This window comes from Nelumbo lutea, chromosome 7, assembly GCF_056320005.1.
Source record: "Nelumbo lutea isolate HS-2025 chromosome 7, American lotus-T2T, whole genome shotgun sequence".
Lineage (NCBI taxonomy): Eukaryota > Viridiplantae > Streptophyta > Magnoliopsida > Proteales > Nelumbonaceae > Nelumbo > Nelumbo lutea.
Window position 1 is genome coordinate 6,972,083 of NC_142690.1, and position 14,354 is coordinate 6,986,436.

Sequence of the window (14,354 nt, forward strand, 5' to 3'; positions counted from 1 at the left end):
AAGAAAGGGACAAACTCAAAAAAGGTGACATCAGGACAGACATAGAACTTTCGAGTAATGGGATTGTAACACTTATACCCTTTTTGGGTCCGAGAGTAGCCAAGAAGGACATAGTTAATAGAGTGTGCATCCAGCTTGTCTATCCCAGGACTCAAATTGTGAACAAAGCACACACAACCAAAGACCCGAGGTGTTAATGGAAAGGGAGACAAGGTGGGGAACAAAATAGAAAAGGGAGACTGACCATGAAGGATGAAGGAGGGCATCCGATTAATAAGGAAGCAAGCAGTAAGCACAACATCACTCCAAAATCGTTTAGGAGCACTCATATGATGAAGAATAGATCGAGCAGTTTCAAGGAGATGACGGTTCTTTTGTTCAGCCACCCCATTTTGTTGAGGAGTGGATGCACATGAAGTTTGATGAATGGTGCCATGCTGTTCTAAATACTATTGAAAGGAAGTAAGAAAGTATTCACGACCGTTATTTGAACGAAGAACTTTGATTGGAACACTAAATTGTGTACGTATTTCAGCATGGAAATTTTGAAAAATGGAAAATAATTCACTCATTAAATAAATCCATGTCATCCTTGAACAATCATCAATAAAAGTGACAAAATACTTGTAACCATTATAAGACTCTATTTTAATCGGATCCCAAATATCTGAATGAACTAAAGCAAAAGGACTCAACATACGACTATCAACTCTAGGACTGAAGGGAACCTGATGGTGTTTCCCATACTGACATGACTCACACTGTAAAGACGACAAATGGCTCAAAGACGGAACTAGTATCTTGAGTGCCTTTAGAGATGGATGTCCCAGCCGACAATGCCATTGTAGAGGAGTGAGTGAAGTCGAAAGTGCAACTGATGATCCACCGTCAAGGTAATACAATCCACCGGCTTCATGCTCCCACCAATCTTCTTCCTCGTCTTGAGATCCTGAAAAACATAAAAGGAAGGGAAAAATGTAATAGAACAATTAAGGGTCTTAGTTAATTTATTGACTGACATAAGATTGAATGAAAATTTAGGTACATATAAAACAAATTAATAAGAAAGAGAAGCCGTGTCAACATTACCATCACCACAGATGGGAGAAGAGGAACTGTTGGCAAGGGTAACAGTTTGAGATGTGGAAGTTTTAGAGAGGGAAGAGAACACTCCTGGAGTCCCGGTCATGTGATCAGAGGCTCTAGAGTCAATAATCTAGGGAGAGGGTTTGGATGCCAGACAAGCAATACCTGAGTGAGCAAGGGTGGCAGTAGTATGTTGTGAAGTAGCCTGAAGGAACCTCTCATACTCATCACGCGGTACACTCATCATCTCCTTCCTAGAAATAGATGTAGATGTGGAAGATATGAGATCTAGCTATCGGTTATCACTGACATCAACCCCACCAGCAACTGCATGATTTGCCCATGTAGAAGGTGGGCCGTGGAGATCATAACAAAAATTCACTGAATGTCCTTCCTTACCACAATGGGTATAGTTCCTAGTAGAGGTACTTTTTCCTTTACCACGGCCTCCCCTTGAGTCTCGACCACCACCACGGCCAAATATGAAACCACCACGACCTCCTCGAGATCCATGTCCTCCCCCTCTATTACCACGTCCACCTCCTCTGGCTACCACAAATCCTGATCTGTTAGATGGTGTTTGTACTCTCTGTAGAACCCAAGGAGATCCTGCGGAGCCTTGCAAATACTTCCTCAAGGGTAGGAAGAATAGAGCTTCCCAAAATTTGGGCTCTAACTAGTTTGTACTCTGATTTCAGCCCCACTAAGAACCTAGTGACATCTAGTTGTTTCCTTTGTTGTTGCTGAACCTTAAGATCCAGAGTTAGGGGATGATAGACATTTAGTTCATTTTTGATGTTTTTCATGCTGGAATAGTATTCTTCTAGGGTTTTACTCCCTTGTTGCAGATCAAAATACTCCTGATAGAGCTAATATACCCTCGTAGTGTTATTCTGCCCAAAATAAAGTTTCTTGGTATGTTCCCATATGTCCTTGGCTGTATCTAAGAACATAAAATTGGCACTTATTTTAGGTTCCATACTATTCCATAACCATGTCATGATTTGGGCATCTTCCTGTTCCCAGTCATCAAACCCTAAAGAGTCAGCTGGTGGTTTATCTTCCTTCACATGCTTCACTTTCCTCTTTGCCTTGAGAAAAACTTTCACTGACTTGGCCCATGGTACATAGTTCTCACCATTAAGTTTAATTGAAGTCATCTGCACATCCAGATAGTCAGAGGGAATCACCACACTAGGTTTTTTATCACTACAACCATCTCCAGTTGCTGCCATGATGCTCTTCCAATGCTACTTCTAATCTGAATTCCCAGTTGCCAACTAAGTACTGCTGTCAGGAGTTTGATGTTCCAGACACTACAGCAGTCCCCAAACACAGATGAGAGGCTCACAACCAGTCACAATCAATCACCACTGTTCACAACCAGTCACAATCAATCAGTCCCCAAACACACAGATGTCCCAGATACTACAGTCGTCCCCAGACACAGTTGATAGGTACACAAACTTTTGTTCTTGTTCACACCACTACTGATTTCACAAAACCATGAATCACATTGACATTAATTTAGCAACTCACTAACCACATACAAGCCCTCTTGAAGCTGCTCAATAGAGATTGAGCATCACAAGCACCACCACACAACCATAGCTGTCACACATGGTACAGATCTGTCTGACTTTTTCAGAGGGCACTGCAAGTCCAAAGAAAACATCAACTACTGCCACTGTAGTAACCTGTCATTCAATTCAGGTCACTTGTGACCAACAAAGGCTTCAAAACAATTACAGACCCACATAAAAGGGTCAAACATACCCTTACACCATTCGGCCACTGTAAACACAGCCTGTTCTTGGACCTTTTTCCAAGAACCAAGGCTACAAACAACCTAGTTCTCTAGGCTCTGGTCAGTCCAAGCAGATTCTGAAGGCTTTCAACCCAGAAATACCAACAGCACAAAAAAAAGGTATCCAACCTCTGATGGAGAGCTTCACTCGACCATCCACTTCTGAAGGTTTTTCTTGAAAAACAGTCAAGTTCTGCGCAGAGGAAGGACTGAAGTGTTCTCAGACCTAGGTCGAATCCGTGTTCTCCATTTTCAGCCCAGAAAGAAGAAAAAAAATGAGGTCACGAACAGAGAGGAGCAGGGGAGGAGATTTAGAGAGCAACGTCTTGCTCTGATACCATGTTTGTCCTGTAGCTACAGTAGTTCGAACCAGGAGAAGAGCAGAAGAAGAAGAGAACGGTCGAACATAGTAGGCTAAACCCTACCGTTCGACCATAATATGGATTAGGGGTTTAATTAAGTACAAAGACTAAACTGGCCCCACTTAAGTATGGGACAGGAAGTCTAATTAGAACTGCCACATAAGCACATAACTTAAAGTGGCTGGAAAAGACTAATCTACCCCTCATTCGGCTAACTCTTAACAAAAAGTAATAATTAAATTCAAAGCAGAAAAGAAAGAATACAATGAGAAAGATGATAAGGAATTACCCGAGAGGAAAAGACAGACACTAAGCACTCTAAACAACTACTAACACCAAAATCAAAAAACACACTCTAGACCTTAAAGAAACACCAACCAAAACAAAAGCAGCAAAAGCCACTATGCCCTGGACCAAAAGATTCCCGTACACCTCCAATTCAAACTGGAAGCTGAAGAAAACAAGCCTCTCCTCAATCCTTCTCGAGACCTTCCTCTTGACCTTTGTCTTCTTCATTCCACTTCTCCCCCCTCCCCCGGTAATCACTTTCTTTAACTTCTCTTCTTTCCTCTTTCTCTCAAACTTCTTGAAGGCTTTCCTAGCTAATCCCTTCCCTCCCCAAAAGAACATTCCATGCTTCTTACCAACCTCTACATCCCTTTCATCAATTTCCTCAATTGGCATGTCTCCTTTCCACCTTTTTTTTTAGAGATCGAATTCAACATTTCCATACAAGAGAATTACCTTGCGGCTTTAATCTCCTCACCCTGTTGATAGCCACCCTCCTGAGTATCATGGCTGCCAATAATCCGAGATCCAGTCCCACCTTCGTCGTCTATAATCGGCCTAGCTTTCTTCACACCTTTTCTCTTATATACCTTCTTGAAGATTTTTGTAGGTCCTGCCCCACCAAACTGAGTTTCAGCCAAGAGAAAACTTTGGTAACATGAATAATGTGGGGATTTCTTGAAGATCGAGGTTTCTTGGCAACCACTATCTCCCCAGCATCCAAGGACTTCCCAACTATCTTTCTTCTTCGGTCTAGGTCCACTCTTGACATGCTTATCACCACCTCTTCAGAGTAAGAAAGATCAGCATTTGATCTCCTTGCCTGGTTGCAGTCCCTACAAACCACATTCTCAACCAGTCTCACTTCTTCTCCTTCCACCACTCTTTCTGCCTCACCCTCTTTAATCCAAGGTTTGTTGATGTCGATGGAAATGTTGCTTACCAAAATATAGGACATATGTTGGAAATGTCGGAAATGTCGTGGGGAAATATTGTAAAAATTAGAGACATTGTGGAAATATTATGAAATATGTGGAAATATGCAAAGATATTTTGTAAAATGATAAAAGAAGTATGAATACATATTTCTAGACTATTATCTTATTCCCAACCATTATATAATGCTAAGAAACTAAGATCAATAACAATTTAGTAAATGATGATTTACTGATTTATTATGCATTTTGATGTTTTTACAAGGTTATCTGATATTTTCTTTTCTTATTTTTAATTCTGATTTATTATAAATTCTAATGTATTTATTTCACACTAGTAAATAGAAATATATTTATTCTGATTTTTTAAATATTAAAGTTATAATACATTATGTTTTATTATAAATTTAATAAACTGATTCTCCTTTTTGTAGTATTAAGATTATGATAAATTCTGATTTCTTATAAAACTTAATGAATTTATTATGATTTTTAGTACTAAATTTACTATAAATTATGATTTAGTATAAAATTTATTAAATTTATTCTGATTTTTTATATTAAATGAAGAATATAATTTATTATAAAATTTAATAAACATTTTCTGATTTTAATAAATATTTTAAAAAATGCTAACTAGTTAATATTTTATTACTTGAAAAATATTTTATGTTTTATATTATAAAGTAATTAGTTTATTCTTTTGTTTTTATATTTTGTTAATTCTTTTTTATAAGTATTTTGTTTGAAATATTAAATAGAAATTATTAATGAAAATATTATTAATGTACATTAGTCGACATCTTGTCGAAATTAGTTGACAACCTGTCGACATAATAGGAAAAACTGCATCTTTTTTGGTTATTTGGACCGATTTGGTCGACATTTCCGAAATATAGGAAATGTCGACCGAAATAATGTAATTTTTATATTACCATCCATTTTCATGTCGGTGAGCCTCGACATCGACATATGTTGGGCAACATTAGCGACATTTGGCGACATTTGAAACCATGCTTTAATCCCCTTTGCACCTTCCTCCTCTTCCCTCAAACCAATCTCCACTTCCTCACAGCCTTCCCCTACGGCCTTACTGAACTGCTCACTAGAGTTACAATCACCTTCTTGAACAGAAATGACTTCAGACCCCTTGTCTTCCTCTACTTTTGAGGCTACCACCAAGTCATCCACCATAGGATTGTAGCAAACCAAGGCACAACCATCATCAGAGTCAATTCGTAAAGCCTCTTCTTTATTATTTGCCTTATCTTTGTTTGGATCAGTCTTCTTCCCAATTGAAATAGACTTGAAAATCTCCCAAACCCATCTTTCTTTATTGACTTCTTGCTTGTTGCTCGATTTTCTTCACCTCAGCTTCCTTTGCTTTTGACATTTGAAGTTATAAGTATTTTCTGTTAGCCTTTAAGAATGAAGCTCTAAATCGTTTTTTGAAATTCTTTATTATTAAATTCAAGGCATGGGCCCCTTTTGAAACTTCGGTCCCCTTACCCTCCCAAGCCACCTCTTCTTTATCTAGCATTGGAAACAGATGCAAATCAGTCCTCAAATATTAGGTGTAAATTTGAAGATTAGAAGAAAGGAAGAAGAGAAGTAAGAGCAGCAATACAAGAGAAGAGATGGCGAAAAGAGAAGGAAGGAGAAGAAGTAGTCGAGTTATCTCCCCTTTCTCCTCTAACCCTTTTTTATTAAGAATTAAAAATTAGAGTGATGACAAGTATGCCCTTAAGTGGGCGGCCAGGTAGGCAGTAACATAAAGAGATTAAACAGAAAGAAATAATAGGCCCATTAAGAGGCCCATTAGCCAACAATAAAATAAAAGATATTACAAAAGAAGATGCTAGGGCCCATTTGGCCTAGTCTCTTTACACTCCCCCTCAAGCTGAGCATAGATGTCAATAATGCCCAGCTTGCTTATATAGTGTGTCATTTTCCCTCTTGGAACTCCCTTGGTCAAGATATTAGCCAGTTGCTCTTCTGATGTGATGAATGGCAAACAAACTTCCCCTGAGGAAACTCTTTCCCTTATAAAATGTTTATCAACCTCAATGTGCTTAATTCTGTCATGTTGAACAGGATTATGTGCAACGTTGATAGCTGCTTGGTTGTCACAATAGAGTATCATTGGCTTCTCGTAATCAACCCCCAATTCTTCTAGAAGGGATCGTAGCCACAATAAATCTGACACACCATGTGCCATTGCCCTATATTCTGCTTCAACTGAGGATCTAGCAACTACAGACAGTTTCTTACTCCTCCATGACATGTTCCCTGCAACCAGAGCACAATAACCTAAGGTGGATCTCCTATCATCAATACATCCTGCCCAATCGGCATCAGTGAAAGCTTCTAGTTTCATGTGTCCATGTTTAGCAAATAGAATACCTTTCCCTGGTTTACCTTTCAAGTAACACAGAACCCTTACTGCAGCAGCTAAATGAGTATCTCTGGGAGAATGCATAAATTGACTAGTAACACTTATTGCATAGGAAATATCTGGCCGAGTCATGCAAAGATATAACAACTTCCCAAGTAGTCTCTGAAACACCTCCTTATTAGATAAAAGCTCACCATCTGTAGTAGAAAGCTTATGATTAGGATCAATAGGAGTGGAGATTGGTTTAGCTCCAAGTTTACCAGTCTCAGCAAGGAGGTCAATGACATATTTACACTGAGAAATGAAGATACCATCTTTCGATCTAGCAACTTCAATGCCCAAAAAATACCGAAGATCTCCCAAATCCTTGATCTCAAATTCAGAGTTGAGAAATCCTTTTAGTTTATTGACCTCTTGAGTGTCATTACCCATTTTATTGTGGAGTGTAGGAACAAAAACTTTGACGAATAACCCCAAAAGTTTCAAGATAGGTGGAAAGAGTTCTCTCAAAATACTCCTTAGCATTATCAGAACGGAATATTTTGATACGAGTGTTAAACTGGGTGAGGATGAGTTCATGAAATTTTTGCACAATAGTTGGTACTTCATCTCTGGATTTCATGAGATAAATCCAAGTGTAACGCGAATAGTCATCAATAAAAAGGATAAATTATCTATAACCCCCCATAGTTGGCAAATGATATGGCCCCCACACGTTAGAGTGAACAATATGGAAAGGAGAAAGTGATCTTTTATTGCTTACTAAATAGGAATGTCTACAATGCTTTGCCAGTTCACACGACTTACAATGAAGACTCGATAAAGACACTCCCTTAAACATATTTGGAAACAAATGACTCAAAGCAGAAAATGACAAATGACCAAATCAAAAGTGACATAACAAAATTTTGTTAACAGACTCTGACAAAACTGACTCTAAGGCAACTCCATGAGGTGGGTCCCAAACCTCGATCCGGTGTGTCCAGCAAGTATATTCCGTTCGCCTCATAGCCACTCCCAATCATCCTCTGAGACTGCAGGTCCTGAAAAACACTATGAGTGGGAAAGAAGGTTATGCTACAATTCATGGATTTAGTTAAGCTGCTAACAGATAAAAGGTTTGTATTAAGTTTAGAGACATGAAGGACAGAGGATAAATAAAGGGTGTCAGAGGTCTTTATATCTTCTTTACCAGAGATAGGAGCAAGAGACCCATCTAGCAAGGGATATTTTTTCTTTGCTAGAGAGAAGGTGGTATGAGTAGAAAAGATTAGACAGGCTGGTCATATGGTCTGATGCACCGGAATCAATAATCCAAGGGATTTTATGATTACTTGAAACTGAAGCATGATTTGCAAAAGCACGAATACCTGAGTGAGCAAATGCTGATGAAGATGATGTGTTGTTGGAAGGGTTAGCTGAAGAAACCGTAGCTTCCAAGTGATTTAGGAGCCTCCCATACTTTTCAAAATCTGCCTTCATTGCTGCCAACTGCTCAATGGTTGATTTCTCTTCACTCTCCTTATTTCCCCCTTCAGGTACTGTAGCAACATTAGTTGTCTTAGGTTTTCCTACCTGACTGTCCTTCTTAGAGCCGTTGTTAATCTTAAACCTATCAGGGAGAAACTCAGGATGAAGCTTCCAGCAAGTGTCCTTTGTATGCCTATGTTTCTTACAATATTCACATATCTGCTCCTTTTTCTCAATAGGGCCCTTTGGCTTCATTCCAGCATGTGCAAAATGTTCTGTAGGTGGACCCTGCAACTGAACCTGCCGTCTACTGTCCTCACTACTTATCATAGCATATGCCTGTGAAAGAGTAACTCATCTCTGGCCAAGATATTTTGCCTAATGATGTCAAACTCAGGGTTGAGTCCAGTGAGAAATTCAAACACCCTATTTCTCTCCACCAACTTTCTATACATTTCAGCATCATTCTTACTCTCCCATACAACTATCTCCATAACATCAATTTCTTGCCATAGGGATTTCTGTATAGAGTAGTAGATTGCTACACTCTTCTCCCCCTGTCTTAGGTTCTTCACATCACTTTTCAACTTATATACTCTGGCTACATTCAATTTCTGTGAATAGGTCTCAATAACACTATCCCATATCTCCTTAGCCGAAGACATCCAGAGATTGTGCTGACTTATACGAGGTTGCATAGAATTGACCAACCATCCTATGACAGTATAGTTCTTTTGTATCCATTTTTCAAATTCAGGGTCTGTCTCTTTGGGTTTCACTTTACTACCTGTGAGATACCCGAGTTTTCCTCTACTACAGACATAAATTCTTATAGACTGTGCCCAAGCAAGATAATTTGTCCATCTAGCTTGATTGTGGTTACACCAGTCAAAACGGAATCTACCGAGCCAAGGCCTGAAACCGGCACTTGCTTGAACTCACTTCCGTATGTCTCCATCAATCAAACGAAAATAAAAAGACCAGAAATTTTGTCTATATAAACTTACTCGAAGTCAAACCAGAACTCAGATGCTTGAAAACTAGGTTTTTACTCCGTCTAGCTGTTGGGGAGGAAGAGAGAAGATGCAACCGCTCCTACCAGACCTTCCCAATCTCTTCCAAACCTGAACCGCCCTCCTTTAGGAGTCACAAGACACCTCCCAAGCACAGAGTGCCACACCCAAGCTTCACCTTTACCCAGTACCTTCGAAAATCTCTAATCGGCTAGGGTTTTGGGCAATATCCAACCAGATTTAAACTCTCCAAACCCTCTACCAACTAGGCCAGAGATCCTCTGTACTATAGAGAACCTATCTCTCCATACACTCTCTTAATCTAAGGGTGTATGGAAAAAGAAGAAAGAGAAAAAGGAAGAAATAGACCTGCTCTGATACCAAGATGCAAATTAGTCCTCAAATATTAGGTGTAAATTTGAAGATTAGAAGAAAGGAAGAAGAGAAGTAAGAGCAGCAATACAAGAGAAGAAGATGGCGAAAAGAGAAGGAAGGAGAAGAAGTAGTCGAATTATCTCCCCTTTCTCCTCTAACCCTTTTTTATTAAGAATTAAAAATTAGAGTGATGACAAGTATGCCCTTAAGTGGGTGGCCAGGTAGGCAGTAACATAAAGAGATTAAACAGAAAGAAATAACAGGCCCATTAAGAGAGGCCCATTAGCCAACAATAAAATAAAAGATATTACAAAAGAAGATGCTAGGGCCCATTCGGCCCAGTCTCTTTACAGAAACTTCCTGAATCTTTACCTTGCCCCACCCTCTCCTTATTCTGGCCCTCCACGTGTCCCCTCATTAAAATCTCCACCAACAGCCTCCTTCCTCATCGAAAGAGGCTCCCACTTCATTACGTTTTTCAGTCCAATTCAGATGGGCCCCACCATTCAGTCCACCTCTTGAAATCTTCCTGGAGTCATTATTATTAGAACCTATCAAACCCGGACTGGCATTCTCTATAATTCTGACGATGCCCTTGTCTTCAACCTTGGGCCCTCTTTCGAGCAGTCTGTTCATCTTCCCACCATTTGCAGCTTTTGTCTGAGGGTTCATGCTCAGTTCCTCCCAGTTTGAACCTAGATTTTCAAACCATCTCATTGGGTATGAGCCTTTAACTCCAAGTCTTAAATCATAGCATTCTCCAGCATAGCGAAGGACAAGAGAAGATGGGACCATATGAATCTTGTTGACTTCAACTAGGATACGAGCAGCAGCAACACTCCTCCGGTTAATCGTTTGAGAATCCACATATATGAATCTCCTGCAAACATCTCCCACTGGTTTAAAAGTTTGGAAACATCAAGCATGTAAGGGAATTCCAAAAATGTTTATCCAGATCAAACTTATAGGACCCAAATCTCTGATTTCACCAACCAAGGGATTCCATCACCCAATTCTAAGTTCCGGAGATTGAACCTGGTTATGTTCCTTCCTCAAAATATCACCTTCCTCTGCTTAACTATTGAACATGAAAAGAAAAAGCCGACATTCAACTTCCTGACCTGGAACGGCTTCCTTGGATGCCAAGTAGAATTAGCCCAGTCACCAATACTCTCTTTGTCTGGATCAGAATTCACAAAATGCCTAACCAAATTCCTATTCAAGACCCTGAGTCTATCGTGAATATATCCTTCCGGATTCACAGCCACTTCAGAGACCATGGCTTCTAATCATGACAACCAATTTTGGTTCAAGTGTCAGAGTTGAAACATGTTCAGGGGGAGACTAGGGTTATATCAGGCTCAAAGGGCATCCCCTTGATCAATTTCTCTGCTTTGTCAAGCTAACCTGCTCTGCCAAATATCTCCACCCTGCATGTGTAATACAGAATCTTTACCTCTACTCCCTCATGCAGTTGGCTGATTTAAGACTGCATGAATCAGCCTTAAGGAAGCCTAATTTGGTTCTGATACCAAGTAGATATCAGTAGAAAAATAAAAAATATAGAAAGAAGAGGAAGAGAGGAAGAGTTTTGAGAGAGAAGAGAAGAAGAAGAGAAAGAATGAAGAAAGGAAGAGAAGGCAGTAATGCTGGATGCCCTCTTCCATTAGTATTTTACACTTTGAGTAAAAAAACATGTACAAAGACAAATATGCCCTTAATAGGACGGCTGATGCAAACAACTTACATGAAACAGAAAACCACTACTCTATCAACTTCTAAATAATGGGCTATGGTCCCATCTAACTAAACAAACAATAAATAAAAACAAGCTAATAACTGTAAAATCCTCAACAGGAATAAATTGTAATAGTAAATTTCCTCGAGGAGAGTTAAGAAAGTTTACCTCTCCTCTTCTTGTAATTCTTTTTTAAAAAATCTAATGAAATTCTGTTATTGGTCAAAAAAAAAATAAAGAAAACTTTTCAGTCCTATCTCTTCTTGTCTCTGGTTCTTCCTGTTTTTGGGATGGATCTCCAAGACTACTACTTGGGCAGCAACCCAGCACCAAAAACTCCAGCAACCAGGATTCAAGGATGTGATCAACCAGCCCTTTTTAATTCATTATGTAGTCTGCTGGTCCGAAGACTGCATAAGAATAACTCATAAGAATGAGAAAAAGAAAGGTCTGTGGTGGGTAATAGAAGAGAGAAGAAGAGAATACAAGAGGTCTGGAGAAGATAACCCTTTTTAATGGCACAATCGAGGCTCTGAGGATGGCTAACTTACACGCTATTTCAGGGAAGGCAGAGTTATCTTCTTTTTTGGATGTGATTTTTTAAGGGTCCTTGAATATGTGGATATGTCATCTGGAGGTTTTGAAGCATGATCAGATCTGTAGTAAGTCTCTCGTAGTTCATGTCACTAAAATATTTTCAAGACTGAAAGAAGGTCTAGTTGGGACAGGTCCCACGAACAAGTTCTGGAGAGTCTACAGGAAAAGAGGATCAAAGGCCAAAGCTTTGAATAAGACTGCTGAGGGGAGAGGTTTTGGGGGGTTCAGGATTCAGTTGGCAGAGTTCCAGATGTTGGTTTCTTAAGAAGAAAGTTCCTTACTAATTTCAGTGCCAGAGAAGAAGGTGGCTGTGGTGGTGAGAAGGGAGATGGTGAGGAGATTTTACTTAGCAAGGTGGAGAAGAAAGGAGTGGAGATTGAGAGTTTTGGCTGAGAGGAATGTAAAGGAGGGAAAGAGTTTAGGCCTGTTTTTTTGGGGCAGAGAGGACTTTGCAAGAAGAGAATTTGAAGCTTTTGAAAAAGGCAGGAAGGAAGAAAGATTAAAGAGTAACTCAGCAGGGGTAGGGGTAGAGGCATGAAATGAGGAAGAAGATGGTTGGGAAGAGTTTTTTGAAGGAGAAGACTAATGAAGTGTTCAGAAGGGGAGGGTTGTTTCTGTTTCTTCTTGTATATTTTTCTTTAGTTTAGTTTGTTTTGTGGTTTGGTTGAGTGCTGCCTTATCACCCTGTAGCTGGTCTTTTTAATAATTTTTTCTTTTATTATTCAAAAAAAGAAATTGTACAGGAAGATCCTTGTAGTTTTGTTATACTTATTAATACAAATATACTTCACCTTTCAAAAAAATAAAAAATTTATTGATTTTAGTAAAAGAATGAAGAAAATATTCCTTCTTGACATTGAAATATGACATGCACATAATGCATTAGAACCCATATCATAGGGCTTTCCCTGCCCTTTTTTTGACCCCTTTAGTGCATATATCTGTATATATACATATATATTTCATGGACTAATTTTATTTTTTGCTCCATTGATTTATTTTTTACAGCTTCAGAAACATCTATGCACAGAAGCTCACCCATACCATAAATTCAGTACAGGTGTGCAAAAATTTCTCTTCAACACAATCAATCTATTCTTCTGGGATAAATAATCTGTACTCATTTCTTGCTTCAGTATTTGTTTCATTATGATTAATGAGTATGTGTGAATGGTGAAATGAGTGGTACTCTTCTAGTAATTAATGAAATGATACTTCAGCTGGAAAATATAGGAAAAAACTAGAAATGAAAATATGAACTAATGTTGTTATAGGTTTGTTGTCCCAAAGTTGTTTCATGCCTTATCCGAACTATATGGGGTCGGCTACATGAATCCTGTTTTTCCAATCCATTCTATTTAAAGCCATATTCACTGTTAAATGATTAGTGCTTAAATCATTTCTTACTATTTCTTTCCATGCCCTTTTCCCGAGCACTTCTAGCCCGTTCAATGTGTAATAAATCATTTCTTCTAACTGGTGCAGTTGATGGTCTTCCATACACGTGCCGAAACCTTCTTTGTCTACTCTCCCTCATTTTATCACCTATTAGAGATGCTTAGGTTCCTACGCATAACTTCATTCCTAGTCCTATCCTTTGTAGTTTTTCCACAGATCAATCTTAGCATTTGCATTTCTGCCACATTCATTTTCTAGATATGTTGTTTCTTGATAGCTCAATACTTTGCTCCATACAACATAACTGGCTTTCACAACTGTTTTATAGATTTTTCCTTTTAATCTAAGTGGTATTCGCTTTCACATAAAAGTCTAGATGCACCCCTCCATTTTGCCCATCTTGTTCTAATTCTTTGGGTGACATCCTCCTCAATCTCTCCCTTGTTATGAATTATTGAACCAAGGTACCGGAAATGGTCACATTGAGTTATCTCTTCCCCAATTCTAAGTATATCTTGATTTACACTCCTATTGTTACTATTTTTTATTAGTAACATAACTAATTTATTAAATTAATAAAAGCAAGGCAATACAAGGAATAGAAAAGGGAGAGATAATCTTTGTTTTAGTCATATTGTTACTAAATTTATATGTCATATACTCAGTCATTACTAAATAAATAAAAGTAAGGAAGTACAAGACAGTACGAGGAATAGAAAAGAGAGAGATTAACTCTAAATATATTTAGTCAATTCAGCAATGATTAGTGCAAATAGATAAGGGCTAAGTGCTGAACCTTACTAAAAACCCATAGTAATTGTAATATTTGAAGCATCTCCCACTAGTATTGTAATATTGGTTGTTGCCCCCTCATACATATCCTTAATTAG

At 38.7% G+C, this 14,354-nt stretch overlaps 1 protein-coding gene across 2 annotated transcripts in view; it reads left to right on the top strand.

Moving 5' to 3' along the window:
* LOC148844875 (insulin-degrading enzyme-like 1, peroxisomal) overlaps positions 1-14,354 on the top strand; it is a 134,018-nt gene that overhangs the window by 38,618 nt on the left and 81,046 nt on the right. For both annotated transcript variants that reach the window (XM_088955746.1, XM_088955748.1), the window contains exon 7: positions 13,075-13,126. In XM_088955746.1, the coding sequence (XP_088811872.1) occupies positions 13,075-13,126 (52 nt within the window). The remainder of the gene's footprint in view (positions 1-13,074; positions 13,127-14,354) is intronic.